General features: G+C 37.4%; 2 protein-coding genes and 1 non-coding gene across 3 annotated transcripts; 2 read left to right on the forward strand and 1 right to left on the reverse strand.

Annotated features, from left to right (window-relative positions):
* Positions 1–4710: 4710 nt before the first annotated feature.
* LOC104609608 (guanine nucleotide-binding protein-like NSN1) lies at positions 4711–18822 on the forward strand. The gene is made up of 9 exons (XM_010275981.3): positions 4711–5117; positions 5304–5548; positions 7722–7857; positions 7957–8130; positions 8252–8469; positions 16139–16403; positions 17352–17531; positions 17661–17872; positions 18189–18822. The coding sequence occupies exons 1-9, from the start codon at positions 5099–5101 to the stop codon at positions 18567–18569; spliced, it is 1830 nt and encodes a 609-aa protein (XP_010274283.1). The 5' UTR covers positions 4711–5098; the 3' UTR covers positions 18570–18822.
* LOC148801193 (small nucleolar RNA snoR77) lies at positions 4906–5045 on the forward strand. Its single transcript, XR_016085040.1, has one exon. It is a non-coding gene; the product is annotated as a small nucleolar RNA snoR77 (small nucleolar RNA).
* Positions 18823–19868: 1046 nt separating the features above from the next.
* Positions 19869–22516, reverse strand: LOC104609607 (RNA-binding protein). Its single transcript, XM_010275980.3, has 5 exons — positions 22144–22516; positions 21899–22019; positions 21557–21818; positions 20471–20593; positions 19869–20159 (listed from the first exon to the last, which is right to left on the reverse strand). The coding sequence occupies exons 1-5, from the start codon at positions 22245–22247 to the stop codon at positions 20041–20043; spliced, it is 729 nt and encodes a 242-aa protein (XP_010274282.1). The 5' UTR covers positions 22248–22516; the 3' UTR covers positions 19869–20040.
* Between the last annotated feature and the right edge of the window lie 3058 nt (positions 22517–25574).

Below are 25574 nucleotides of genomic sequence, written 5' to 3' on the forward strand. Positions count from 1 at the left end.
ACTATAAATTTTCAATAATTCTTGAAAATTAAACTATTGTTATTTATTAGAGATTAGACTATTGATTTAGTTGTTTAATTGTTGCTATTTTTGTATTATAAAAATGTTATTAAAAGTAGTATATAACACATAAATAATTATTAATTATTTAAAAAAAGCTATAAAAAATTCTCTATGCTTACGTGTTTCTAGAGACCACATCAGCACCCCACATACACATATGAACGTGCAATGGGAATGGGGTGATGTGCCGATATGAACTTGTATTTCTATTACTTTTTTTTCCTTGGGGGGGGAATTATAGTCAAAGCCGGCTCAACATTTAAAATAACGTTTTAAGTGTTAGACAGTTTTGTATGCCCTTAGCTCCAATCAGTTTGATATACTTTTGATATTTAGTATAAATAAATAAAGTACATGTTTGATTCATGTTCTGTGGTATGTTTCTGTATAAGACCCTTAAACTGGACACTTAATGAGACTCGTGTTAGTTTAAAACCTTCATAGCCGTTGGATAAGTCTAGGGGGATTTATCTGCCAAGGCTGACACTGGTGTGCTGCTAAGTGTTGGGGTGGCTTGTCTCAGCCGCTAGGGTGAGACCCAAGGCACATGCAATGTAGGATTACTTGAATCCTTGAACCGGACCAGATTTTCAGTATTACCCTAGACCTTGGAGATTGATGGGCAAAACTAGAAAGTTACACCTGACCCCTAGACTTGATTATGATACTGCACTAGGTGTCGGATTGGGCTGTCTTTGATATGCCAATCAGTGAGATCTTTAGCGGGGGTCAAAACCTGGGTATGTTGGGACAGTCTGAGAATTCATCTGAGTGGGTGATCATAGTGACGAGATCAACCCCTTTGTCGGACAAAGGTAATGATCGGGGATGCACTCTCTCTGATGGAAACCATACTATCGGCAGTTGATTTCAATCGTTGGAATTTGTTTTGCAAATTTATATATATGATATATACTTATATACGGTTTCAAAATGTTTGCAAATGGTTTTAATTCCCGGGATCCATGTGAGTAGAGAGTGCAACATTGTTCCTTGCAATCGAGAGAGAGGTCCTCTCTTGTTGGGCAATGTTTGATTATTATGGGCTGAGAGGTTAAGTGTAAGGCCATTTAGGGTTGCACCTGATGGGCTAATCTTGCATCTGCCCACAATCCTTGTGTTTTTATAAGATGGCTTGGCCCAATGACCATTTAGTGTAAGTGTTGGGTCCATAGAGTCCATGTGATGGGCTCAAGGGGTTCATTGGGTTTTCAGTGAATTCGGCTAGGCCTTGTAACAAAGGCTGGGCCGAACCTATGTGACTGATGTGTAGATCAATGCTTGGGTCCCACGCCATACAAAGAAGCCCAACTGGGCAACAGTTTGGAAACTTATTGAGCACTATTTTTCTTAATGGGCCTAAAAGCCCATTTCGACCTGGGCTGATATGATCACCCACTTAAGGGGGTGTATCTGCAGATAGGATTAAGATTAACCTCTTGATGAGATCAAGAGTTGATTGATCTAATCTACAGATAGGATTAAGATTATCCCCTATCCAAATGCAAATTTGGATTGGGATAACTCCTAATAGGATTATGAGGTTTCTTAATCACTAAGAAAGGAGGAAACCCTAATCTAGAATTACAAGAATTCGACATGGGGTTTTGCAGTTACTTCTTCTGCAATCTGAGATAGGATCTCACCTTCCCTAAGCTAAAATCTGCATTCACGCCACTTTCAACCTTAGGAACTCCTCCAACTGCCGCCGCCTTACTGCTTGGTTCGAACTCCTTTGAAGGGATGATCAAGAAGCTTGTTCTTGATATCAATCTTTGCTGAAAGACTAGTTTGATTCAGTGCTCTAAGCCTCCAACGGATTCTTGTGAAGAGTTCAGTACGTGGGACGTACACTGTTGGTTCTGCCCCACCATCGCTGTGTCATCTTCAGCGGGAGCAGATGTTGGATATTTCTTTGGGCGTGAACACCGACGTTGGGAGACCTTGATTCTTTGTATCAGGTGTAACCCTTCCCTCTGTTCTTGGTTCAGATCTGGTTTGGTTTGGTTCAAGTAGGATCCTTGAATTTTTTGATTCTAAAATCAGGGAATACGATTCCCAGTTGGAAGAAAGGTAGGAATTTTTTGAAATTCGCCCACCCATTCCGCAACCTTCTTGGCGTCCATACGATGGATCCTACCATTCTTTCACTAAGTTAGTTCATAAACCAACAAAACTCTGACAACTAGTTGAACATTTCAAATTATAAAAAACCCCACCATGTTATCGGAAGATTATGTGATTGTTGCCAACTTGTGACTCTTAATCCATGTTGAACACAACATGGGTTATTTGAAAAAAAAAATGGTTTTCACTTTCTCTCTCACTCCCTTTGTGAGAGTGAGAGAGTGTGAGGGAGATCGAGAGGTAGAGGGAGTGGGAGAGACAAAGGGAGTAGGAGAGATAGAGGGAATGTGAGAGACAAAGGGAGAGTGAGATCGAGAGGCAAAGGGAGCGAGAGAGACAAAGGGAGCAGGACATTGAGAGGTAGGTGGAGCATGAGAGACAAAGGGAGCAGGAGATTGAGAGACGATTAATTACTTTTGGTTTTTTATTGTATCCAACATGGATTAAGAGTCCTATGTTAGCAACAACCACATTACAAGGTAGAAAGACGATTAATTACTTTTTTAAATGTGTAGCTGGGTTTGTCCATTTTGCTGAGTCAGGTTATTAGGGGTGGATTTGAGTTGAGCCAAGTTGAATATCTGGCTATTCGAGCTCGACTCACTAATAGACTATCAGGCTTGAGCTCAAGCTTGAAATCGATTCAAACTAGAGACTTGAGCTTGAATTCGGCTTGAGTCTAAAGCTTGGAAGTTTGAGCTCGGCTCGACTCGAGTTTGACTGTGAATTGAATGTTTTATAAAAATAAAGTATACATATAAAAAAGCTCGAATTTGGCTTGAGTCTAATGCTTGAAGTTTGAGCTTGGCTCGACTCAAGCTTGACTATGAATTAAATGTTTTATAAAAATAAAAGTATACATATAAAAAATTATTTTTTTATTTGACATATAAAAAATTAAGAACTACAAAAAATTAATTATTGTTATATATAAAATTTAAAAATTTATATATATATATATAATATTTTTATATGTATATGCATTTGTATATATATGCAAAAGCTCGATTAGGCTCGCAAAACCTCATGAGCCAAATTTTATTAGACTCGAGCCCAACTCGATTGAAAAACGAATCTATGTACTAAGCTCGAATTTAACTCGAAGCTTGATTTAAACCGAGATGAACCGAGCTTTTCATGAGCCGAACTCAAATCACTCATGAAAAGCTTAGCTCGTAGCCACTCCCTACAATGGTTATGATATAACTTATCCTCCTTAAGATGATTAGTAGGGTGGTCACGAGCCGAGTTTCTCACGAGCTATTCGAGCTCCGCTCGGTTTAAACTAAGCTTCGAGCCGAGCTCAAGCCTGATATTAGGCTCATTTGCTAATTGAGCTGAGTTCGAACCCAATGAAGCTCGGCTCGTGAGGCTCATGAGCCTAGTATAATAACTAAATAATTTTTTATTATATACATACATACATACATACATACATACATACATACATACATACATACATACATGCATACATACATACATACATATAAATATATAAACATATATAATAAATAATTTTTATTATATAATAATATTTTATATATAACATTTTTATTTTTATGTATAATGGTAAATCATTTTTATAATTCTTATTTTTTTGTATGTGAAACAAAACATTATTTATATGTATATTATTTATATGTTTAATAATAAGTGATTTTTATAATTCTTAATTTTTTGTATGTAAAATAAAAAAATATTTTTATATGTATATTTTTTATTTTTTAGAAAAAAACTTAAGTTGCAGTCGAGATCGAGCCGAGTTGAGCTTGAACTTGCGAGTTTTGAACAGAGCCGAGCTCGAGCTCAAATCTCTATCTCGAATCGAGCTCGAGCCTATTTCAGCAAGCTGAGCTCGAATAGCCAAGTATTCGACTCGGCTCGACTCGACCACCCCTAGTAGGGGTGCTCACAGTTCGGTTACCGTGGGGCATTTTCTAGAACTGATCGAACCGGTACTACCAATTTTTGGAAAACCGGTAACTAGAACCAAACCGAAGACAGTTGGTTAATCAGTTGATCAGTTTGGTTAATTGTCAATTTTTTAGTTTTTACAATATATACTATAAAAAGTATATATAAATATGTAATAAAAAATGATAAATATATATAAAATATTATATTTTAAATAATAAATAATATATTATAAACATATATATTTATATATAATGCATATTTATTAATTTATAATATATAAAATATATATAATATGTATAAATATATAAAATATATAGAAATATATGTATACCGGTCAGTTGATTAATTACCAGTTTTCTATATTAGTTAATCAAAACCGAACCATTACCTTTGATTTTTTGAAAACACCGAATCAATCTTCGATTAACTGATTTTTCGATTCTGTTTCGATTGGTTCGATTTTTCGGTTTTTTTCTCACCCCTTCCCTAGTCGATTACTTACAAAGCACAAAGCCACATTCCCACATACATTGGTCGACATGGTATCCGGACTCGGGTCCCCGCTATTTCAATGTATAAATCGGGTTTATCCTAATACCCTATATGCCGCCTCTCAAAACCCTAAACGGCTAAACCCCGAATACTTCCTTTTTCTTTCTCTCGTATAAGCGCAGGCACAGCCTTCATCGTCTTCCCTCTCGTAAAATGCCGAAGAAAAACCTCAGACGTTCCTTCACTTTGTTTAATTCTATGCATCTTTCCTGAAAAAAGGAAATTTGACCATCTGAGTAGACAATCAGGCAGCCCTCTTGCGAATGAACATAGCAGGTGTGGCGTTATTCTGCTCGGACATGGATTCTTTTGCTCTTCAGACTTGCTGAGTTGGGTTTTAAATTAACGCCCTTCGCTGAAGCTGGTCTAGTAAGCTTAAGTACATTGAGCTGGTCTATTCCGGAAAAAAACCCTAACTAGGGCTTTCAGTTTTCACAAAATGGTGAAGAAGAGCAAGAGTAAGTGAATTCATCCTTATTTGTTAGTCTTTTCTTAACATCATAATTTCATGTTCTTAAGAACCAGTGAATGAATAGGAGCAAACTTCTCTGTTGATTGGTTAAGTGAACTTATTCCATAATTTGTCATATCAAGTAGGTTGTATTCACTTGTTATACATGACAGTTGATGTTTTAATGATTCAGAGAGCAAGAGTAAGAGAGTGTCGCTGAGGAAGAAGTATAAGATCATAAGGAAGGTGAAAGAGCACCACAAGAAGAAGGCTAAAGAAGCGAAGAAGCTTGGTCTCAAGCATAAGCGCAAGGTCGAGAAGGACCCTGGCATCCCCAATGATTGGCCCTTCAAGGAACAGGAGCTCAGGGCCCTTGAAGCTCGTAGGGCTCGGGCTCTTGAGGAGCTGGAGCAGAAAAAAGCCGCACGGAAGGAGAGGGTACAATGAATTCATTCTCATCTTTTTATTTAAGTTAAACACTTCTACTGGGCCGAGGCTCAATTGGGTTTCGCCATGGGTTTAAAAGTTTGGTTAAATGTTTTGCATCATGTTGAAAATACCATACATTTTATGTAGAGACATGGTGTTTTTGCATCAACATGCAATTCTACATTGAGTAAAAAACTCTCCTTTTTTCATGGTGTACATATGGGCGAACCAAAAGCTCTCATTGGGTTGTTTCCTATCTCTTGGATGATTGCTTATGACCTTCTTTGTATCTTCTTTTTGTTTAACATTTTTTTCTTTATCTTCAAAAGAAAAAAAGATATTGGTGCATTTTTGCAGAAGTTTCTTGATGGGCGTTTGATATTCTTTGTGGAAGATTGTACATTAGAAAATATATAGGTCTTTCTTTGTCTGGTAAAAGTTTGGTAGTGTGTGGAATTCAAATTGGCAGATAAATTAGCAAGAAAGTTAAAATACCTCACAAATAATGCAGAACTGCCAAGGTTTTAAAAGGATAAAAGCACTACTAATAAAATAATGCTAAAGGCGTAGTTGAGGAGTAATGGTTCAAAAAGGTGAGGTGTAACCGTCAAGAATTTAAAAATTGATTATATGATACACTAAAATAGAATGATAGAATTATTCATCAAAAAAAATTAGAATGGTAGAATTTACAAATATCCATAAAGTAGAAGTTTCTACGTAATAATTCTAGGCTTTTAGCATTCAACAAATAATAACTATAAGCCTTTTATATTTCAAGTTTCAAAATCCAAATTTCTCGAATTGTTCAGTTGATCAGTAATATGTTTTAGATTATCAAAAATTCCCCATCATCAAAGTTTCTATCACTAATGAGATCTTCTAATGAATCATTCATATAATTGATACTAGATTCTAGTTACCCAACATTTTAGAAGAATTGAAACAGCTTAGTTGCTTTAATCTATGGACAAATCAATAAAAAGAAAAGAAATCCATTAGGAAGAGAATTGAGAGGCAAAAATTGGGTAGATAGTATTTTATTGTGGAGAAAATATAAACAAAGACCAACTTAGTATGCCAGATTTCTAGTCACCAAAAGTATATAAATAATAAAAATCCCACTTGATATAACCAAGAATGAAGAGAGAGTGATGCAGGTTCTTTTTTGCCCTTGTTGCATTGAACTCTTCTAAAACCCTAAGAGAAATTAGGAGCTCTATTTGCTCGGTCAGCTTTTCATTTTAATCTTTTTATTTGGCCCATAATTATCAAAGTGCTCTTCCCATATGTTTTAAACTTAATAAAACAAAAAAAGTTATTTTGCTGGTTGAGAGAGTGGTCACACCTTGTGTCTCTCTTTGGGAAGCTTGTATTAGGTATCTGTACTATTCACTTGGTATCTATTATCTTTAATCAAATGTTATTTACTTATCAAAAAACATAATAAAACCAAAAAGCATTATTTTTTTTGTATTAAATAATTCAATTGCCATAGGTTTTTGAGGCTTATGCCTTTCTATCCTCACATCTTGAGGCTTGAGTCTTATGCCTCTTTTTGACATTAGGCTTAATCCTCAGACCAATGTTATGAGTCTTAAGCCTTGAGGCAAAATCTCAGTGCCTTGCCTCAGGGCTTAAGCCTTTTAAAACCATGAGATGTGCAACATGCTGATGACTTCCTGAAGCATACAAATACCCTCTAAGTAGAAGTTGCTTGTGTACTTCTTGAACTATAGGTGGTACACATCTTTTGCTGGACTTTTGTTTGTCAGTATTTCATACTTGTTAGATACACATGGATGTATCATTATTGAGGTCTGAGAGCATTTATTGATGCATAAATTCTATGTTGCCCTGGTTGATGTAATAAGGACGGATCTTCTGACAACAAAACACTGACCACATCTGTGTGCACATAACACCACAGCCACACATTGGGAACATCTCCCCGTGAATGAAAATAAATAGTACAAGAGATTTTCCCACTGTGCAGCTGTAGATGTTGTACACTATTTTGTGATCAGCAGATCCAGGCTGCTCTGTAATTTTCAAACTTCGGAGTGGATTCAATGCTTTTATTAATTATTTGCTTTGGAAACATTGTTTCCCTCAATTTTCTTATGGATAATATATTACCCCTTTTGCTATGATAACTAATGAGTGTGTTTTGTCTTTGCAGGCCCAGAAGAGAAAATTGGGGTTGCTTGAGGAGGATGATGATATAGCCCAACTTGCTGATACAGCTGCAGCAAAGGAACAGAAGTTTGGAGAGAAAAACATTGGCGAGAATTCCTTGGGAAGTGGTAGAAACCGGGGTGAGTTGATACCAAATGGTCATGCAACATATTCTCCACGCTGAAGATAGTTTCATTTTCTTTTCCTTGAAATATAAAATTATCCTCAACTACTTGCAGATAATTCAGATAGGGCTTTCTACAAAGAGTTGGTTAAAGTTATAGAAGCATCAGATGTCATTTTGGAAGTTCTTGATGCTCGTGATCCCCTTGGTACCCGGTGTGTTGACATGGAAAAGATGGTATTGAAGTCTGGTCCTGATAAGCATCTTGTCTTGCTGCTGAATAAGATTGGTAATTGCTTTTCTAGTTACTCTGTGTGTGTGTACACTTGATTTGTAGCATTAACATTGAATATAGTCCATCTTTATGCTTGCCTCTCCTTTTTACTAATTACAATACATATTCTTTTCAGATCTTGTTCCCCGAGAAGCTGTTGAGAAATGGCTCAAATATCTTCGGGAGGAGTTACCTGCAGTAGCATTCAAGTGTAGCACCCAAGAACAGAGATCAAATTTAGGGTGGAAATCTGGATCAAAGGCTGCAAAGCCAAGCAATCTTCTGCAAACCAGTGACTGTCTTGGAGCTGAGACTCTTTTAAAGTTGCTGAAAAACTATTCAAGAAGTCATGAGGTACTTCTATGATTTACTGATTCACAAGCGTATGTACTTGTGCAATCAGTTAACTAACAGCTGTTTTCGTTAGTTTAGAATTTATGTCAATTTTGACTTATTCTAGAATTTCATGTATTCTAAATTTCTAATTTGTTATTACTGTTGTTAATATTACACTTTTATTTGTCATTATTTGATTGAGGTCATTAGTGCCTAAATGTGCACATTTTGTTAGCATGTGATATTATTCAATCTTCAGGTTCTGGATTCACTTCATTTGAGGTAATGCTAGAGAAAACTTTAGGATATTGGAAGCTTGTATGATGATAATGAAAACTCATTTATATTTTTTTGATCAGCAAAGAAATTCATTAAGCATTAAAAAATTTAAATTGTTACAATAAGTTGGAACATTCCAACTAATCCCAACGACAGAGCTCTATAATTTTTCCCTAAATAACAGTATTAGAAAAGGCTTAAGTCAACTGCATGGGAGTATTACCTTCTTTGTGATTAAATAAGCTGTCTGAAGTCAATTGTTCATTGAGGATCCACGGCCCATAGGTATAAACTATAAAGTGTGGTTAGAAAGAATGAAAATAGGAAAGAATTATAATATGGAGTTTCAGATAGCCAATTTTCTTTGTGCAGGACTTCTGAATTGTGTTTTTTGATTAGTAAACTTCTAGGCTTCGGGATTGCCTTTAAAGAAAAGAAATTAAGCAGAAATGATAAGATAAAATTCATTTTATTTTTTATTGATCAGAAAAATTCATTTTCTTTTTAATACCATTGTGTTTTTTAATTCTATAAAAAATACTGATACGAGATTATCAAACACTAGGATAGAAGAAATTGGGCAGAAATCAGAAACTTCCATTTTAATTTTTAAACTCATCTGAGATTATGAATGACAAAAAAGCTATGGGTTGTGCAATGCTTCTGTTTAATTAAAGCGAAAACAGTGTGACTGAATAAGGTTGATCAGTTTCAGAATTGTCCTTTAGTTTTCCCTTTTCCCATTTCGATCTAGGGTTGGACCTATTATAGGGAGCCAGGGACTGGAAGAAATGTCAGCACAAAATGGAACCTAGAGGAGTTTTTTATCAGGCATCTAATCTCATGCTTTTGTACTTTTATGATCTTTGGAGGTTGACATGGAGGAAACCTATAGTGCATCAACACTTGGCATCTACACCAGTGATTTAAAAGGCGCACCTGACCGCCTTGGCGCACAAGCGAGGCACATTTTGGGGTATGTGCCTCACCCAGGTCCTAGGTGCACCCCTTTTTAAAATTTGCACTTTTTTCTTTCTTTTTTGAGTCTAACGGCTGGGCTGGGGGGGCGCGACCACGCCCCTCGAGGCAAGCCCGAACAAGTCTATGTTAGGGTCTGAAATTCTTACTTCTCATATAAAAAAATAATGATTTTATAACTTTCATTGCATTTTAAGAAGATATTTTATTGCAATGAATGAATGAACAACATTAGCAAATAGGGGGGTTCTACTCCAGTTCACACGCTCACCAAAGCTCTGAGAACCCCCTATTTGCTAATGTTGTTCATTTATTCATTGCAATAAAATATCTTCTTAAAAGGCAATGAAAGTTAAAAAATCATTATTTTTATGTGAGAAATAAGAATTTTAGACCCTAACATAGACTTGTTCGGGCTTGCCTTGAGGGGCGTGGTACAAGGGCGACTCATAGAATCAAGAATGCAATATGTTTTACATCACATTAGCTACTCGAAGCAATGCAATTAAGGAAAAAAAAGAGATTGTGGGTTTTACATGCTTGAAAATGCTTTATATATTTGCTTTTATTTTTAAATTTTCATTTGAATATTCTTTACATGTTATGTTTATGCGTTTTAATTTTAGATAATAGGTTTTTTGAAACATTTATTTTAAAATTTAAGTTCATATTTTTTATTAACATTAAGTTTAATATTTTTTGAAAATTTTGCATTTTTTAATTTTCTGACATTTTTGATTTTTTAGCTTTTTTGTAATTTTGCGCCTTGCTTAAAAAGGCGTGCACCTTGCCTTGCACCTTGCGCCTCAGGCACAAATTGGCCCTAGTGCTTTTTTTGTGCCTTGCGCTTTTAAAACACTGACCTACACCATACACCAAGGTAACCTATGGTGCATTTGCGACTAAAATCACAAAACCAACCCCTAGTAAGGTCTGGCTGGTTGTAATGGAGACTTGGGATCGAACATTGCCATGACCAAGGATTGGGTAGTTTGGGTGTTGGGGGAAGGCCACCCCTGTTGTGTAGCCCATTTGGCCTATACATGTAGGACCAACAATTTAGGTTGGAATGCTTCCGTACATGACTTGTTTGGACTTGCCTTAAAGGGCCTTTATGGAGGACAGTGGTCAGTCTCCTAGGATTATGAAGACATGATGTCTAGCATCAAATGTTCTGGGCTGTTTTGTAAATATTGGCATAGTTCTTCTTTGGCCTGTTGTTTCTGCTCACAACTTGTTGTATATCTTCATTTTAAATTTAATGAATCAATTTTTGTGTTGATGATAAAAAAAAGATGTCTAGCATCAAATTAGCTACTTGAATGAGGAGTTAAGTAAACAGATTGGAAGTTTCATGTGCTTGATCATAATATGTATAAGGAGAAAATAGCTGAAAACATGTTATCTAGGGGTGCTCACGGTTCTGTTAACCGAATCGTGGGTAATTTTCTGGACCGAACTGATATGTTTGGTTTTTACATTTAATCGAATTGAAACTGAACCGATGTAACCGGTCAACCGGTTAACCACGGTTCGGTTTGTCGGTTTTTTTATGCCCTCAAAATAAAAAAAGGGAAAAACACAATTGAAGATGAAGAGAACTGGGAGATGTAGTACAGGGATCACCAGTGTTGACAAGCAAATGCAGCCGAACCTCCAGTGTCGCCGAAGCAGGAGGGATTCGCCAGTGTCAGAGGCCGAGGCCGTCGGTGATTTGATTGGCAGGCGGAGCGCTGAAGGCCGTTGGTTCGTTGGGGAAGAAGAGAACTGGGAGAGTGGGAGTCTGAAAGAGTGAGAATTTGAGAGAGAGAGGGAGAGCTTAGAGAGAGAGTCTGTTGGGGAAAAGGGAAAAGGGAAAGAAATAGAACTCAGAGAGAGTCAGAGAGAGAGAGAGAGAGAGAGAGAGAGAGAGAGAGAGAGAACTGGGAGAGATGGAGAGTGGGAGTCTGAGAAAGTGAGAATCTGAGAGAGAGAGCTCAGAGAGAGAGAGGGGGAAAGAAAGGGATTAAGGGAAAACTGAAAAGTCCCTGGCTCCCTGCATGGCAGGTGTCAGTCTGTCAGACAGGCTGTTCGCCAGTCTAGCAGACTGGCGAACTGAAACCTCCACGTTTGAGTTTGACCACTCTCAGTTCGGATTTTTAAATTTTAATTAGATTTTCAAAAAAAATATATATATAATATTATATAAATATATATTATTGACATATATGTCGTTTGGTTCAGTTAACCACCGTTTTTTTAAATGGCTAACCGAAACTGTCAGTTTTTTTAAAACATCGAACCGAAACCGAACCGACCGGTTATCTCACCACAATATTGGCATTGAAACAGCTATTACACAACCTAGCTCTGCTAGGAAGATGGCTATGTAGGTTTGTTGCTGAGCCTGATAACCTCTAGAGGAAAGTAATAGCAGAAACATATGGGCTGGATGATAGTGGTTGGGTTAGTGGTCCACCTTTGTTGATTTAAGGGTGTAGTCTGTGGAGAGGAATATGCAGAGCTTCAAATCTGTTCAGAAGGGGAATCGGCTTCCAAGTTGGGGACAGGAGAATGATCAGGTTCTGGTTGGATCCCTGGACTGGGGAGAGATCTCTTAAGGAACTGTTTCCCACCCTGTTCAGTCTGGCTGTAGATAAAGAGGCAATGGTAGCTGATACCTTTGTGTTGAGGGACAATGCTATATTCTGGGTTCTGGGCTTCCGGCCTTTAGAAGGGATTTCAATGGCTGGGAGATTCAGCAGGTTGGAAATCTCCTAGCTTCGCTTCAGTCTCAGGTGTTGAATCTGCAATCAGAGGATTCCTTAATGTGGAGATGGAACAGAAGCAGGGAGTTTTTGGTTAAATCCTTCTACAACTCCATAGTGGGAGGGTCTGAAGCTCTCTTTCCTAGCAGGGCTATTTGGGGGACTGTGGCACCCTCCAAAATCAAGTTCTTTGTTTGGGTGGCAGCTTTAGAGAAATGACTCTCTAAAGAGATGTTGGTGAAGAAAGGTTTTAATTGTAATGATCTGAGGTGTAGCCTGTGGTGTGTTTACAACTTTACAGAATCAATAAACCATCTGTTTTTACACTGCAAGTTTGTTACTAAAATCCGGAACCACTTCTTCAGAAATTTGAGGTTAAGTTGGTGTATGCCGACCTCAGTTAAAGCTTGCCTGGAGGCATGGCAGATCCAAGGGATGGCAAAAAAAAAGGAAAGAGGTGCTTTTCTGCTTAGCAATTTTTTGGGTGGTATGGACAGAAAGGAATAGCAGGGTTTTTGATCTCAAATCCTCTTTGGAAGAAGTCATCAATTCGGCTTTAGGTTTTGTTAGAAATTGGTTGTCTATTCTTGCTGACTTTAAAGAGGTTACTTTTGACTGTAATTTTTTGAGGATGACCTTCTTTTCAGGTCCTTGCTTTTTGTACAGCTTCTCATTGTACAAAGGACCTTTTCATTAATACAATTATACTTTACCTTTTTTGCTCAAAAAAATTACACATCAATCTTAGGACATGTAAATCCCCAATCTACAGAATGCAATGAAGTTCCTGATTTTAGCTAATCTAGCAGCCAACTCATTTGTACATCTTGTAACCCATCTGAACAAGCAAGTCAGGATTTTTCTCAAGGACTGTGGTCCCCTTACAGAAATTCTATAGACCCTAGCACCTCAGTTCCAGAGCATAACCAGGAGATCACCACCTTGCAATCCCCCTCAACGAATTTGTATCAGTGTGTCCCACAACCCATATTGGGAACATCTCCCCATGACATGTATGGGAGATGTTCCCCATGCACGCTGAATGTGCATGTGGGGTGCACTCTGTGGGGCGCCAATCTGATCTTTTCCTCAACTGCACAACAATCAAGTCCTTCCAATTTATCTGTGCAAACTTAACCCTTGTATTACCACCATCAATGCTGCTCTTAGAACATTACCAAAACTAGAGGACTGGAGAAGCTAAACCTTATTTGGCTTTCAGCATCTTTGATCATTCCAATACCAGAAGCTCCAGGATTACTGAGGCTGCACCTGTCAAAAATTAGTTTTAATAGTCTTAACACAGGGGACTGTCAATTTTCAATTCTAGGCTGTTCTATTAATCCCATCAGCTATGGCAGTCCATTCCTTTATTAAATCATTCATTCACACTCCCTTAGATTTCTTACTAACTAGGGGAGAGGGTTGTCTACTCTAGGTCAACATGAAGATCAGAGTTTCATTTGGAAGTGAAGTATTAATGGTTGCAAATAGAGTCTTCATATTTTTAAAGTCATAGTGAGCCCCTTGCTCATGGGTTCCAGAATTATGCATATAGAAGGGGATTCACAAACCATCATTGGATGGTTCAAGTTAGAATGTGAAGTGCCAGAGCACCATAGGCACCAGATTAGGGAAGCAAGACATCTGGCTAATGAGATGGAAGCAGATTTTAATTGGGTACCCCCAGTGATTTAAAAGGTGCGCCTAGGCGCACAGGCGGGGCGCATTTTAGGGTGGGTGCCTCGCCCAGGTCGTAGGCACAGCCCTTTCAAAAGTTTTGCACCTTAGCCCAGGCATGCACCTTTTGAAAAATTTGACGCTTTTTTGCTTTTTTTTTGTGTCTAGCGGTTGGGTCAGGGGCTCCGCTCCTAGACCCCCGTGCCACACCCCTCAAGAACCCCCTATTTGGTAATGTTGTTCATTCATTCATCCTAATAAAATATCTTCTTAAAAAGCAATTAAAACTATAAAGTCATTATTTTTTTGTGTGAGAACTAAGAATTTAAGACCTAACGTGGACTTGTTTGGGCTTGCCTCAAGGGCGTGGCACAAAGGCATCTCATAGAATCATGAATGTAATATGTTTTACATCACATTTGCTACTTGAAGTAATGCAATTGAGAAAAAAGAGATTGTGGGTTTTGTATGCTTGAAAATGTTTTATATATTTGATTTTATTTTTAAATTCTCATTTGAATATGCTTTACATGTTATATTTATGTATTTTAATTTTAGATAATAAGTTAGTTTATATTTTTATTAATGTCGTGTTTAATATTTTTATTGATTTTTTGTTTTTTTTTTGAAAAGTTTTGGCTTTTTTTTTTTTTATTTTTTAGCTTTTGTTTTAGTTTTTGTGGCTTGCTTAAAAAGGCACATGCCTCACCTTGCGCCTTGCGCCTCAGGCGCAAATTGACCCTTGTGCCTTTTTTGCGCCTTGCACTTTTAAAACACTGGGTACCCCAAATTGCTAATTTTCTTGCTGACTCACTAGCAAGACAAGGACTCGTGGAGTAAGCTGAGTAGCCAACAACATCTTGGTTTGGGTGAATATCCTTTAGATTAAAAATTTGGTTGTACTAGGGGCTCCTTTATGGGTTTGGGGAGAGAGCAGGCAATTGAACATAGAGAACTTTCTATGATAAAATTCCTTGTACAACCAATGGGAGGGGTGATGCTATGCCTCTTTAATACAAGAGAAGTCTCCAAAGAGATAATACATATAATGCTGGATGTTGGGAAAGGGTAGCCCTGGCGCACACACAGTGGGAAGTTTCCAACTTCTTGCCATTTATGTTGGATTGAAAACTACAATTTCAAATAACTTTGTCCATCAATTTAACCCATTCTTCTAAGAAACCAAGAGATCTTAGGAGTTGCGACTTTCTTGAGAAAATGCTATCCCAGGCAGTCACATGCCTTGGCCCATATCCAGTTTGATTGCCACATTATTTTACATCTTCATGCCAATATCTTGGGTAGCTTCTTCGGCTAGTATATCTTTCTCAGTAATCTTCTGATCCTAACAAATGCATTTTGCTCTTAAGAGATGATCTGTGGAACAGACACCCTAAATCTATTCACCATGATTTTGAAACAATCTTATACAAAAGATTGCACAAGATTATTGGCTTGTATTCAAAGAATAGCAAGAGGTTCTCATTCTTGGGAATCAAAATAATGGAGGAAGTACTTGTCAGAAAAAAATCAAAGTAGTATCTAGGCAAATCATCACCAAGAAAAAAATAGTGGATGGCCTCAATAAAATCCATGCAAAGGACATCCCAAAATGAATTAAGAGCAGGGCTGGATAGCTGTCAGGACATGTTGCTCTGTCTCTGGATAGGGTAAAAACAACATCCTCATCCCTTATTCTTATGGATGGGTATAACATTGAGTGTCTTCAATGAATATCATTTGTTCAGCTTCTTTTCTGGTGCGCGGTGTGCCCAAAATTTGTTTCTGTTATATTAGTTACATTTTGTCATGTTTACTACCCCTTGTGTGCTTTGTTGAGCATGTAAACTCATACTCTATATCCTTTTGGGTTATAATATTAACATCTGCTTAATTTTCGTAGTCTTTTTAAGATTGCTGATTGATGCCTTTGGTCATGTTTGATGCCGAATGTATTGTACTTCATCTAAACCTTAACATTTGATATCCTTTGTACTTGGCAGATAAAAAAGTCAATTACAGTTGGTGTTATTGGACTTCCTAATGTTGGCAAGAGTAGTTTGATTAATAGCTTGAAGAGATGTCACGTTGTCAATGTTGGTGCTACTCCAGGATTAACAAGATCAATGCAAGAAGTTCAGTTAGATAAGAATGTGAAATTGCTGGACTGTCCTGGGGTTGTAATGCTGAAGTCTGCAGAGAATGATGCATCTATAGCTCTTCGTAATTGCAAAAGAATTGAGAAACTAGATGATCCTATTGGTCCTGGTAATATGACATGTTTATCTTTATTCATGCATATTTGTCTCAGGAAACTGATAACTCCTTTGATAACTGAAAAAAGAAGTTATGATAGGGAACCAGAAACAATTAAACATACCGTACTTGGTCCACTTGTATTTTGACTTGAGCATTGATTCTGCTGGCAATTTCTTATGAAACTCTGTTTCTTACTGCTGTAATAATGTTTGATATATTGCTTTCTTATCATTTCAGTCACTTTTTTAATAAACTACTTTCTTCCAATGGATCAGTTGCCTAAAATCTTAATACATGCATCCTACTTCCAATCAGTCCATTATTTTGACTGGAAGTTCCCTTATTCTTTTTAATGCTGTCATTATACTATTATTTGGAGTCATTCCACAGCTTTGTAATTTTAATTGTATTATTTTCCCTTATTCTTTAGAGTATGTTGCAGACTTGTAGGTTAAATTCTGATTCCTTAAGATTGTCAGTTTTATTGAGTCCATAGGAGAACAGTTGGGAAAGGTGTTGTGAACTTGTGATTGTGCTCAAAGTTTAGATCCTTATGAATTCCAACTGTTAGTGGTGATATCAGAGTAGAGGTGAACCAAATTGTTGTGGTGCCGAACTCTATAAGCTTCTAACTGTATAGGTAGGTTAGGAGGAACCTAAGAAAGTGGTGAAGTTCATTTGGTTATTTCTGTTAAAGATGGAGTTGAAAAAAAACTAGGGTATTATTTAATGAGTTTTGAAACAAAATCAACTTGTTTTTGCTTCTCAAAACAGAAATACAGTTCTAGAACATTTTTTTGCTGATGTGGTGATTTCAAGAACAAATAAATAAAAACATTATTGTTGTAGAACACTGCCTAAAACCATTCATTTTGCAAACTTAGTTGTTTTGTGAGTTTGATCACAACTAAACTTAGGCAGGGAGTAATATATTATAATGGTTTGTTCACTTTGCAGTGAAAGAGATTCTTAAGCTTTGCCCTGCCAAAACATTGATAACAATATACAAGCTTCAAAACTTCGATACAGTGGATGACTTCCTACAGAAGGTAGCTTCTGTTAGAGGTAAGCTCAAGAAGGGTGGTGCTGTTGATGTTGACGCTGCTGCAAGAATAGTTCTTCATGACTGGAATGAGGGTATGTATATTTTGAGGATTTGCTTCTCATTATATGCTGTGTGCAGGATTTAAAAGAACGTGAAAAAGGGAAATAAGAATTATGTGTACACTTGCATAAAAGTGATAGTTTATGCTTTATGTGTTTCAGGTAAAATTCCATATTATACAATGCCTCCAACTAGGAATCAAGGGGAGAATTTTGAGGCAGCTATTGTATCAGAGCTTGGGAAAGAGTTCAATGTTGATGAAGCTTACAAGGGTGAAACATCGTTCATTGGAAGCCTCGAATCTGTAGAGAATTTCCATTCTGTTGAAGTTCCTCCAAGTTGTCCTTTAAATTTTGATAAGAAGATGCTAGAGGTTTGCTCTCCAACTCATTTTAATGTATGAAAAACTTCTATGCATCATTCCCATCGTTTTATGACATTAGGAGCTGTCCACCCAAATATGCAGTTGACATCACTGTTCAATTTGCACCAACTGCATTTCACATTCCATGCACTTGGATATGCACCTAATTTTATGCACTGTAGTTTGAGCCCTTCTCTCCTTTCACGTATATGCTTTTAATTTTGAACGAGGGCGAATCTCATAAAATATGAAACAAAATTTACTGTTTTTATACTCTACTTTGTGCTATCAATTATTGTGTTCACCAAAACCTATATTCCCTCAGGATGATGTACAACCTGAAGTGTTAATTCAAGGGGATGCCCAACCCAGAGAAATGACTGAAGTTGATGGCGATCAACCCATGGGATGTGATGAAGATGATGCAGGAAAGACCAAAGCCAAAACTGTCAATAGCAGGCAAAATGAAAAATTATATGCAGCAGAAGGGATATTGAATACAAGGCTTCTTAAGGCAGAGAAGAAGAAGCGGAAGAAAGCTAAGAAAGGAAGTGGAACAGACAACATGGATGCTGACTACGATTTTAAGGTGGATTATGCTAAGAGAGGATCTACAATGGATGTTGGTGATGAAAGTGGAGAGGGTGAAGATGGTGATGAAATCAGCGCTGAGGTGCCCATGGCTGGCATCGAGTTTGATGAGTGAAGATAACATGATTAGGTTATGATCTGCAAATTATTGTACAATACTTGGGCTTTGGGGCTTCCTCATTGGTTGTCCCTTTTAGAGTTTGGGTTGAGGTTTTCTCCCTGTTGATTGCTCCTTATTGACGAATGATCAGATGTTCTTTGTTCAAGAAGAGAGGACCTTGCGAGTAATTTCAACGGGTTGTAGAACCCAAAATTTTGTGATTTGTTATCTTTTTCTCCCAATAAAGTGGTTGACTTATAATTTTATATATCCAAGTCATGTTCTTGTGGAAACTGAAAAGATAAATGAAAACGGGTTGGTGAATAACAATGGAAATTGTTCCTGAGATGTGTAGGTAACTGCGGTTACTGCCTGAACCTTAAATAAGAACGATGTCAAGGATTGACTAGTGACTAATCTACCGATGAGTTACTAGATGGAGCACCTGAGATTTAAAGTTTACATAGTCCTACAAACGGAGTTTCAAATGGAGACGATTTATTTTTTTCAATACACTAAAATTCACCAGGAAAACGTCTAAACTCTAAACGAGTGGCGCCCAAGCAAAATTCCCAGTTATTACCTAATGCTGGTCTTTGCTATCTGGAGTCTTGGGTGTTGCGTGTTGGTTTGATAAGAACTTTAGCACAAAGTGGCTTCATTCAGGATTTTGTGATAAGAACTTTCACGCTAGTCAGCCTCAAATTTTAGCATAGCATCATGTAAAGGCCCCTACACTTACTCACCAAGGCAGAAATCCTAATTAAGGATTTTGTGGACAATGTAATTGGAAACAAAGTATATGAAATATTGGGAACTTCACCCTACAGACCTAATAGGACCTAACTAGGCAGGCTGTGAAGCTGTTTTTTAGTTTAATCTCTCTTTGCCATGCACTTTTTAGACTGTAATTCATTATATTGAATTCAAGACTTAAATCTCATTGAACAAAATTACAATCACAGTTCGTACTTGAAGTCTTGAATTTCAAAACCATTCATAATCATAATGTCAAACTAGTCCAGAATGCATAAGAGGTGCAACTCACGCCAATAAACGTATCTATATTGCTGGGTACTCCATGACAGGCCAACCAAGAGATAAGCCTTCCTTCGATGCATTAAGCAATCATTTACCTTAAATCAAACAACAGTAATAATTATTATCGACGTTTTTTTTTTCCTTTTTTTGCTTTTAGTTGAACAAGCAATGAATGACAATGACATGGCACAGGAATGATTGTGCTGGAGAGCAGCACCTTGGGAAGAGTTCTTGATCCTGTGGTGATTGTGTTCCAGCTTTAAAATTCGTATCTTATAACTAGAAAATATCAATATCATTTATCAAGTTTCTGGATTTCTTTGTTTTCAACCATTTTTTTCTTATACATATTTGAATATAACCCCACAAGAAAATAAGGTTTTGGACTCAAGAAATATGAACTTGTAGTGAATTTAGGAACAATGTTATGGTCCAATGATTCCAATCAATGCCATTCCAGTCCTCCCAATGTGGTGGAGCCCATGCCTTCCCATATTTCCCGACAACCTACTTCACTGTCGACGCCCTCCATATTGCAGTCCCACCAGCCACTTCCATTTGCATCTGTGAAAATCAACACAAAAACCACGGTTACTTTTATTTAGAATTTTCCAGTTTTAAGTTGGAACAAGATGGAAAATTAAATAAGCCTATCCCAGTTTGCTTAATGGTTTATGCAGTTTGGACAGGAAAGAGGAAGCGTAACTGTGGTAATGTGTGTAGAACATCAGGAAGAAATACATGCACCAAAAATTCCAATAAATCTAAGCATGCTGGATGACATTTGGTATGCACAAAAGAAATTTCGTCATTTGGGTGATTCTGTAGAAAGAAAATTTTCTGATCCACCTATGAACCGTGAAAAATAGTCTTACAGTGATTAAACAGATGACTTGATTTCTCATTCCTGATGAAACTCTGTTCTCTCCTCTTTTGCTTGGGTTTTGGTTCATCGCCAAGAACTACCAAATATCTTCGATTGCCACGTTGCTTATTGTCTAGAAAACAAGCATAACAGGGTCAGGCAGATGGGCATTGTTTCCATTATCCATCAATCACCAATGTCTACTAATGAACGCAAGAAACAGACCAACCACATCAATCATGGGAAGACCTAAAGGAAATAAAATTCAAATTAACTAAAACTGAATTGTGAATTCAAGTGCACAGTTTGAATATGCAATAAAAAACAAGGTTGATTGGCGGAACTCCCTATCTATTCAAGCAGAAAACCTGAAATCGGTAGATGTCTAGTCGAACAAATTTATATTGGTTCATCTTTCTTCCCCTCTCCCTGTTTCCTTATCATTAAAATCAAGGTTTAGAACAATCATTTCATCTTCTTATATCCTCACTTGATGCAAATTATATACTTCCAAATGCATCCCTTTATGGGTGTTCAACCACTGATAACTTGCTAACTTTCAGTATCTAAATGTTACTTTCTGGCTATTCATCAAATGGGAGATATTGGTTCTTTTAGATTTTCTAAGTTCCATTGGATTATCCAGCAGAAAATGACAAGAGACTGTAATTAACTAGCTTACTGAAGATAACCTATCCACGTATCTTGCATAGCCTTTGAGGTTGAGTGAGAGTGAATTTGCTATTGCACTAGAAGCAATGAAGAAGCTTAACAAAATCAATTCATCTATTCATCTCCTCAATAAAGTTCATTTGTCTAGATACCCGCCTTTCCAGCTTATCCTTTTCAACAAGGCTCAATACATTGTTTTTTTTTTTTATGAATAAGGCTCAATACATTATTTCATTCATGCTGCACTTACCAATAACCTCTTTGAGGCCTGAAGTTGTACGAACAAACTGAAGCCAACTTCACAAAATGAATATCAATTTAAACATATCAAATCATGACCATACTAGAATAAAGCAATAAGAAGAAAAAAAAAACAAGTGTAGGGAAGCAATTTGCATTAGTTAACCAGGACAGGAGAGAAAACCTTCAGAAGAAAACTCAAATGGGTTTTTTCTTTTTCTCGATTCTTGCTCATCAATCGTTGTAGATCCGACAACCTCACCTCCCTTACATGAATCTTCACAATCTTCTTTATCTTTTCTAGCACACTTGAACTGTTCAAACACAGCTTCACCGAGAAAACCATTATCTGCATCTCCCCCTTTTCTGACCTCAACCCGTTCAGCGGTGGACCCATTGGCATCATTTCCACCTCCAACCAGCGAAGAAAACGGGCTCTGCTTGCCCTATTAACAATTGGGTTCTTGAATTTCAGTAAATCAAGTCCCCAAAACAAAAAGAACTCAGATTTCCAAATGCAAGATACCTGAACTGTTTTAGCCGGCTTGGAAGTCTTCTCGAGCTTCCGGTCTAGAAATTCAGAGAGGGATATGTAGGAATTCTTCTTGGATGATTTGGCTTGCACATCCCCCTTCGATTCTTTGGAACTGGTTTAGTTCACGGATACGACAACCCACAAACAGTGGGTATTTATTAGAAAAAAAAAACAAACAAACCAGAAAAAACATATCAAAGAGCAAATAAAATGGAAGGAGAAAGGAGGCTTTATACTTTGCATCCGCACTCTGAGAGCGAAAGGCGAAAGATGAGGAAGAGGAAATGGAGCGCTGCCCAAATCCCCTGATCGCGTTGGAAGAAGGCCCTTTTGAGTTCATTCTTCTTCCTTCTCCTCTCTTTCACTGCCTGCATTTCTTAACCACTCTCTTTTGGTTTTGGCGCCAAAACGCCAACCATTTTAAAGCTCAAATACCTTTCCCGGTCGTTAATATCTGTATTGGCATATAAAGCAAGAGGCTAAAACGTGAAATCACGGCTCTTCGATGCATTGCTATGGCCCCACCTTACGCCACATCATGCAATTCAAATTCAAAGGCGAAAAGTATCAGCTATGGGATGCTGTGGGATGTTGTGGGGGGCAATCGGGGGCTGATTTGAAAGGCGAGATTTCAATGATCTTATTCACTATTACAATCTAATTGATTTATATATGAAAGGTTTACAATATACATGGAGGAATTCCACCACTAAAGAGAGGATTGATTGGGTTCTGGTCAATGATGTGTGTGTGGTGGTGTGAATTCCCAAATGGGAACCTTGTGAATTTACCATTTTTAGCATTTGATCACACCCCCATTTTGCTAGAAACAAACCCTAGTTTCAGTTTTGGCCCCAAGCCTTTTCTGCTTGAGGCTATGTGGTGTCTTGACACTAGTCTGGAGGAGGTGGTTAAGGGGGCTTGGGATTGGAATGTCAATTAAAAATAATTTTGGGAATCTAAGCCTGAAAAAAGCAAGCTTGGCTAGATTGAAGATGCCCAAAAATGCATGATGGAAGAGCATACCAATATGTCTTTGGCTAACTTGGAAAGAGCACAACATTATCAGCTAACTAAAGTACTTGTTTGAGAAGAACTTGGATTCAAGATCAAACAAACATTATGAATTATTTTTCTTGTTTCTTTGAGAATAGATTTAGATCTGAAGGCATCAATGGGGTTGAAGAGTTTATTGGTGAGAGTAACCCTTGTATCTCAAATGAAATCAATATGGAGCCTATTAAAGATGTCTTGATGATGAAATTTTTAGTACTCTCCAATCAATTCAAGATCTCAAAGCACCTAGGCCCAATGGATTGAATGCTATACTTTTCAAAAAATTCTGGTCCATAATTAAAGAGTCTATCTCTACCGTTGTAAAGGCTTTCTTCTATCTAGGGTAAATGAATAGAGCCATTAATAGAACATTCATAACTCTCATCCTTGAAAATAAAAGTCTATGTAATGTGGTGTACAAATATCCAAAATTCTGGTTAATTGGCTTAAACCCTATATAGAGTAGTAGAGATTCATTTACAAAGTGAGAATGTTGTTAGAGCCTAACAGTTGAGGAATCGGGTGATTGCTACTAGATAGGGATATGAGACTGTTGTACTTTATTTTTCAGCCCTCAAAACCTTATGGTAGGAGATAGATCATTTAGAGAGCAAGGATGCAACTATTTATTAGGAACTGGTAGGGAAGAATAGAGTGTTTGGGTTTTTGGCAAGACTCAACCTAGAATATGCCATTGCATGACAACATATTTTTTTTTGGGATAGTGTAGTGTCACCCTCTCTTAAGCATATGCCTTTATGTTTGGAGAGGAGAGTATTAACACACGATTTTTGCTTAGTCCTCCTTTCAAACCCCCAACTCGCACTCGAACACCCATCATACCATCCTAACCTCTTCAAGAACCCAAATCTCAACCCAAAATCATACCAAATTACCAAAATACCCTTCAAAACAATCCCTAAAATGCCCTTCATACCAAATTACCAAAATACCCTTCAAAAGAATCCCTAGAATACTTTTCACACCAAATTACCAAAATACCCTTCTCCCCTGAACTTCCAAAATATCCTCACACAAATTACTAAAATACCCCTAACCCGAATTGCTAAAAATACCCTTTACAACAAATTACATAAAAAACCCTCACACCAATCATCAAAATATTCCTCATAACTTGTCACATCAAAAGTCTAAAGCCAAACTCCCCAAGGTTCCCCCATCTCTAAACCATGAATAATTCAACATGCTTGAACCCTCCCAAGTAATTAATGATATAACATTACCCCCCCCCCCCTCAAACTCTAAGAATTCCTAAAAGACACCCTCTAGAAAAACCAATTCTCATAATTGGAACCCCTCTTAAACCTTCTCAAAACCTCAATTTGATCTAGACCACCCATAAACCTTGTCCTTAAACCCCATCCCTTGGATGGGCATCTTGGTAGATTTTCTTTCTCCCCCTCACCATTATAAAGAGAGGGAGCACTGTTCCCAAGGGCAAACGAAGGAGGGAAGGGAGTAATCTTTTGAAGGGCTTTGAGAGGCGAGAGAGGGCTTTTGAGAGAGAGATGAGAGAGGGCTTCAAGAGAGAGAAGAGAGAGATATACAGAAGAGGGCCTTGGGAGAAAGAGAGAAAGAGGCGAAAGATGGTTTTGTTGAAGAAAAAAAAGGAGGGAAGATGAGATGAAAGTAGTTACAAATAAGAAGGAATCACAATTCAAAGGTTCAATCCCGTCTTTTCTCGAGAAGCTTTAGAAGGGCGTCTTGGTGCTTGAAGCATTTAGCAGTAGAGCGTCCTTGGGTCATATCATCTTCTCCTTTTTTCCATCGATGGTTCATACCCCATCGTTTTCTTGTTCAAAGTCCAGTTGAAATGTTGTTATTTGAAATCCATTTTTCAACAGAGGTTGAACCCCTATAGCCTACTACAACATTGTTATTTCATTCAAGCTCATAAGAGGTAAAAACCAATTAGCTCATATCCCCAAGTTCCTATCCAAACCTAATCCAATATTTAGAATATAATATTGGTTTTGCTTCGGTTATTTGTCTATTTATTTCATTGTTCTTTGATTCTCTATAATATTCCCTTGTAGCTTAATCTTTCTATTCTGTCTTGCATTCAAGTTCAAACACAAGAATCTGTGTATTCTCTAAGAGTTTGAGAGGTTTGTGCTTTCTCTCTCTTTAAACCATTCATTTGAGCCTAAGGGTGGGGGCTTTAATATAAAAGGGGTGAGGGAGCAATCTCTTACCTTTTCTACTTAGGCCCCTGCATCCAAAAGGGGATTGGTCTAGGAGTACAAAGTGAAGCATCCTTTCGAGCTACTAGAGGATCCGGGTCTCTAGTTCGGATTTGAATTAGAGAGGGAAATCTAGTATTCATATTAACAAGAGAGAGGGATGCCTAACCCCTTTCCCCTCTCTCTTACTCTCTCAACTTACCCAGATTGTCCTTGTCCTAGCTAAATGATGTGGAGTCGTTGTTAATTCCAAATGTTTTGTGAAATTTAAACCCGAGAGACCTATCACTCCCAGTTATCTATTTCTAATGGGAGGAGACTCCATCTACTTGGTCTTGAAGTGAACATTTAGGTTTTACTGACGTTCACATGGAGTAAGAGGAATGTGATGATGAGAAACTCAAGCT

Source organism: Nelumbo nucifera, chromosome 3 (assembly GCF_055504915.1).
Source record: "Nelumbo nucifera cultivar China Antique chromosome 3, China Antique-T2T, whole genome shotgun sequence".
Taxonomy (NCBI): Eukaryota; Viridiplantae; Streptophyta; class Magnoliopsida; order Proteales; family Nelumbonaceae; genus Nelumbo; species Nelumbo nucifera.

Bases quoted from the DNA above. Each gene is read 5' to 3' on its own strand.
- LOC104609608 (XM_010275981.3), top strand. The intron at 5,549-7,721 runs GTACAATGAATT...TTGTCTTTGCAG, and splicing joins AAGCCGCACGGAAGGAGAGG to GCCCAGAAGAGAAAATTGGG. The intron at 16,404-17,351 runs GTAATATGACAT...TTCACTTTGCAG, and splicing joins AGATGATCCTATTGGTCCTG to TGAAAGAGATTCTTAAGCTT.
- LOC104609607 (XM_010275980.3), bottom strand. From the start codon at position 22,247: ATGAACTCAAAAGGGCCTTCTTCCAACGCGATCAGGGGATTTGGGCAG. The intron at 22,020-22,143 runs GTATAAAGCCTC...GAACTAAACCAG, and splicing joins TCTCAGAGTGCGGATGCAAA to TTCCAAAGAATCGAAGGGGG. The intron at 21,819-21,898 runs GTATCTTGCATT...AATTGTTAATAG, and splicing joins AGCCGGCTAAAACAGTTCAG to GGCAAGCAGAGCCCGTTTTC.